Source organism: Nanorana parkeri, unplaced genomic scaffold (assembly GCF_000935625.1).
Source record: "Nanorana parkeri isolate BGI_ZX_2015 unplaced genomic scaffold, ASM93562v1 scaffold84, whole genome shotgun sequence".
Taxonomy (NCBI): domain Eukaryota; kingdom Metazoa; phylum Chordata; class Amphibia; order Anura; family Dicroglossidae; genus Nanorana; species Nanorana parkeri.
The window spans coordinates 1,459,320-1,464,422 of NW_017306352.1; the positions used below are offsets into that span (position 1 = coordinate 1,459,320).

Below are 5,103 nucleotides of genomic sequence, written 5' to 3' on the forward strand. Positions count from 1 at the left end.
CAGAGAGAACGAGAAAGAGAGAGAGAGAGAGAGAGAAAGAGAGAGAGCGAGAGAGAGAGAAAGAGAGAGAGAGAACGAGAGAGAGAGAGAGAGAGAGAGAGAAAGAGAGAGAGAGAACGAGAGAGAGAGAACGAGAGAGAGAACGAGACAGAGAGAACGAGACAGAGAGAACGAGACAGAGAGAACGAGAAAGTGAGCAAGAGAGAGAACGAGAGAGTGAGCGAGAGAAAGAACGAGAATGAGAGTACGAGAGAGTGAGCGAGAGAGAGCGAGAGAGAGAAATAAAATTGATACACTGTATGAAAACTAGAAAGTGTGCTGCTGTCACCAGAGACGCTCAATCAGAATCTTTACATGCCCAGCATAGATCAGGAAAAAAAATCTGATTGATTACTATGACAAAAAAAGGGATAACAATATTCGGATTCATGACCAAATTTTAAAAGCTTCTCTGTTGATCGGGAAGTGAGCAGAAACAGGCAGCCAATCCGCTCACTTCCCGATGGTCTCCCTGCAGTGAGTGGTGGCTGTCAGTCACCGCTCCCCGCAGGGATTCCCTGCTCCGATCCTCCAGCGCTGACTGGAAGAACGAACTGGGGAGGGGGTGGGCACAGCTGGCTCTGCCTCTAGATAGGCAGAGCCAGCTGTCATTCACACAGCTGGGTGGATCCAGACAGTATATCGGCAATATCCCGTTATATACTGAGCTTTGGGTCACGGGAGGGGGTTAGTATATGTCTTCTCGTGACCCTAAAGAGATCTATGGGGGAAAACACTTACCCCATAGTTCTCTTTTAACGACTTCCGGACCGCAATACGTACATATACGGCGGCCCGCAGAAGTGGTTAAACCAAGAACACAGCTGCTGCAGCCATGTTCTTGGTGTCATTTTTAAACAGCCGGCGATGGCTGTTAATGTACAAGTGACCTGGCGTTTATACAGCCGCCGAATTGTTTGTACGGTGCGGCGCTGTGTCCTCTGCACCACCAGGGCCGCCGCCCGCTTTCCCAGGCTCTGCTGTCCTCTGTGTAGGGCCCAGAACTGTCACGATGGGTCTCTCCACAATGATTGGCGAAAGATCAGCAGGCTTCCAACCGCTGATCTCTCCTCCGATCACTGGACCCAGAAGTGATGTGTCACTGTGTAAATTCTCCGGCTCTTAGAGTCAGGAGATGAAGCTGGTGAAGCAGATCTCCGCTTCCTCCGCTTCTTTGGGGTCCCTAGTTGACATTAAAGGTCTGAAAGAACCATGATGTCTCCATAAATAGGACCTGTCACACCCTATCTGCTATTACATAGGGCAGGGGTAGGCAACATCGGCTCTCCAGCTGTGCTGGAACTACAAAACCCATAAGGCATTGCAAGCCACAGGCATGACTCCCAGAGGCAGAAGCATGATGGGATTTGTAGTTTCAGCACAGCTGGAGAGCCAAGGTTGCCTACCCCTGACATAGGGAGCTTGTTATCCTCCTATATGATAGCAATAAAGTTAGTGTAAAAAAAAAAAAAAGTAAAAGTAACATCTAAAAAAAATGCCAAAAATTTTTTTTAAAGTCCCCCGCTCCCTCACATACATACACAAACACGCGTCGGTGCGCCTAAGTGCAAAAACAAACATTGGGCTACACATGTTACATATCGCCGCAAACATCGAAGTGAGGGCAATACTTCTAGAGCCATTAATCACTGTTACCACTAAACTGATGAGCGGTAAAAGCTTTTAGGAGTGTCCCCTGTGGGAAATTTGGGGTATTTAAGTTTTTTGCGGCTTTGTGTGCGAACACAGTTTTTACATTTTACTAAAAAATTGGGTATTATATTCTGTTTCTGTGCAGAAAATGTAATTTTAGTGTATTTTATCCTAAAAATACTGGTTTGATAAACATTTGCCCAAATATTGTGCGACATAAAAAATTGCAACTAGCATTTTTTTATTCTACAGGGCCTCTGCTTTCAGAATATATATCATTGTTTGGGGGTCTGAAGCGGTTTTCTAGCCAAAAAGTCAGATTACCGTATTTTTCGCTCCATAAGACGCACCTGACCATAAGACACGCCTCCACAATGCCGTTGCCTGTGTCTAACTTTTGTATACTGAGACTCCTCCCTTTCCCTGTCACAGGAAGGTGAGAAGCCGGTCAGACACAGAAGTTAGACAGCGGCAGCACGGGCAGCGGCATTATGAAAGAGGTAATTACCGGTACACTGTCAGCCCCGCCGCCTCAGCTCTCACACGCGCTGGACGCGTGTGGGGTGTGTGTGACGGCTGAGGCGGTAGGGCTGCTGGCGCGGGAGATTGTCGAGACCTGGGGGGAAAATTCGCTCCGTAAGACGCACAGACATTTTTGCCCGCCTTTTGGGGGGGAAAAAAGTGCGTCTTATGGAGCGATAAATACGCTATATCATGTGTGTGCAAATAGTAAGAAATTGCTGTGGACAGCAAGTGGTTAAACAAAAAATACACGATACATGACAAACCGAGGCAAGCCAAACACAATCTGTCAATCTTCTGGAACTACAAGCCCCAGCATGTGACAAGCGGGTATCTTCTATGTTTACAGCTACCGGAGTCATGTCACATCTCTCAGTATTCTGAATCAGAACTGTGCCAGCCCCTTGATGACAGATGACAGCTTACCTTTTAATTTGCAATAAATCCGTTTGCGGGAAGCTTTGCCTTACCGCGTCCAACCAAAGCCAGATCAACTCCCTATCACAGCTAAATAAGGCCGTATCCAGGCCTGACGGGGGATGAGCTACAGGTCCCACCGGCGGCACGCTGCTGGCTACTGCTGCAATGTTTTCCCCATCACGGCCCCAGGATGACCATACTGTACACAGCCCTGCATTCTTAAAGCATATCTCCACTTTTGCAATGTCTGCTTTATATATATTATATGTTCTCCTTCACATAGCATCAAAAACAATATTTCAAAATGACATCTTACCTTTTTACTTGCTGAAAAGTCTTACTTAGCTTTCCCCCGCTATGTAACGGGCCCATCACTGGGCAAACATGAAAACTAGCCTTGCATGGCAACTGATCCTTTCTACCTAGGGGAAAGGAGAAAGCTTTTTAACGTACCTGATCCCGGCTCCCGCTGGCTCCTTCAGGGATTTTCTCCCCCTTCTCTCTGGTGCTCTTAAGGACCACTGATGTCATCACACCTAATACAGGTTACATAGGCTTGCATTAGACATGAGGATGCTGGGGGACATTCCACTAGCCGAAGTGGAGGGAGGGGGCAATGACTACTGTGGAAGCAAGGATAAGGTAATGTGCCTTACTCCAGTCCCCTGGACATTAACAAGCACTTAACCCTTGCAGTGCAGGGGCAGCCTGAAGATTTTGGTTTGCCCAGAGATGGAGGAGCACCCTCTAAGGAGGGTACTGAGGAGTTTTGCTGACCATAATTAACCCTGTCTGCACCGTGCTGGCAGACCTCAGGGAGGGAGGGAATGACCCCTTTTCACTATGCAGTTCTATAATAGATGTCCGCTCTAACAAAGGGTTAAAGATCTCAACGCTTGGTTTGTACATTGAATGTCCTTTATCTTCACATTGTCATCTATTCTAAGCCATAGAAGCTGCCTATGTCTAATCCTGAACAACTAAACAATTGGGAACACATAACAAATATATAGCGAGGGGTTCTTAAAATTGACTTGAAAAGTGGAAATAAACTTTAAGCACACATTACAAACATATATTAGAGTCTTCCCAAATCGGTTTTTCAAAGTGGAAATGCACTTTAAGCAACAACAGCACGTCAAGCTCGCCTTACAACCGTCAGTCAATGCATGGGTTAACCTCTGAGAGTGACAACGTACGAGTGTCGTCAGCGCTGGCAGGGATCGTCCAACATATTGGAAAAATCTCTACACCCACCGGCCAATCAGAAGAAGGGAATGACCCCTTTTCACTATGCAACCACCAGGGGAAGCAAAAAGAAGTAAAGTTGGGGCAGGTCCCAGAAGAAGGCTGGCCACATCACTCAGCAGCCCTTCATTCTCAGAGAGCGATGTGCCCATCTATGGCCACCCCTCAGTGCCAGGTCCCAGTATAGAAAGCAGCACACATCATGCAAGAGATCCATACTGGGACAGGAAGCCATGCAGCAAAGTGAGCCTGGATTGGTAGAAAGTCAGCCGATGGCACTCACCCCACATTGTCCCCCAGCTGAGTGCTAGCTCTTAGGCACAAGTCATGGAAAGTCCCCTCTGTTCTGGATGGATCGCACACACACAGCCCAGGCTGCCAGCAGCATGATGAATCAGAGAGCAGCTCCCACAATCACAGTGTAAGCCTGTGCTGACGTCAATCTGCATCTTGTTTAGAGTGTAACATTTCCATTTCCCCGGCTGTAACCCGATTCCAGGAAATCGTATGACGTCAGTCTTGTCAACCCAATTAGCAGAAGAATAAAGCATTTTCAGGCGAGCGCTGGGAGGAGGAGGAGGGGCCCCATAACTTGCTGACAGGGGCCACTCCTCTCCGCTGACATTTGCTAGCACTTTTTTTTCTGGCTCTTCTGCTCTGGGTGACAACGTGTTTACTGGGCGGGCAGAAATACAAGCACGATTCTGGCTTGCTGTGACTTGTAGTTCTGCTGAGTTACAGGTTGCGGTGTGTCATGCAAGGGATGAGGACAGCTTCCTACCGTAATCGTCTCCCTGCACGGCCATGGACGGTTGTGCCGACACCTCCTCTTTATTGTGTGCGTCTTAGTGGAAGGCGCTGACATCATCGTGACGTCATTGCCCTCGCCGAACTCATTCACGGGAATAATGAGCAGCGGGAGAGCTGGGCTGGGATGAGTCCCCGAAGTGTGCAAGCTGATGATGTCATGGTGTCTGCAGATCAATGTACTTATTCCACATATCTGTTCTAGAACATTGTGTCTGATGACATGAATACAATGTAACACTCAGAGAGCAAAGAAGGCTGAATCAGAGGAACTTTATAGGGCCAACTCACACCCAGGGCCGGATTTACTCTACCTGCTCCCCCAAGGTCAGGTTCCCCAATGTGCTCCCCTCCCTGCCAACCCCCCCCACCCCAATGAAGAATGGCAGCCAGATGGCTGGTTTAGTTTTTTTT

At 48.0% G+C, this 5,103-nt stretch overlaps 1 protein-coding gene across 2 annotated transcripts in view; it reads right to left on the bottom strand.

Annotated features, from left to right (window-relative positions):
- The window catches only part of CREM (cAMP responsive element modulator), a 22,797-nt gene extending 18,109 nt beyond the window's left edge, over positions 1 to 4,688 (bottom strand). Inside the window, exon 1 of one of the 2 annotated variants that reach the window (XM_018552318.1) lies at positions 4,664 to 4,688. In XM_018552318.1, coding sequence (XP_018407820.1) covers positions 4,664 to 4,688 — 25 coding nt within the window. Of the gene's footprint in view, positions 1 to 4,165; positions 4,404 to 4,663 lie in introns of those variants that run through there. The other variant, XM_018552319.1, reaches the window with a different exon arrangement.
- Positions 4,689 to 5,103: the final 415 nt, after the last annotated feature.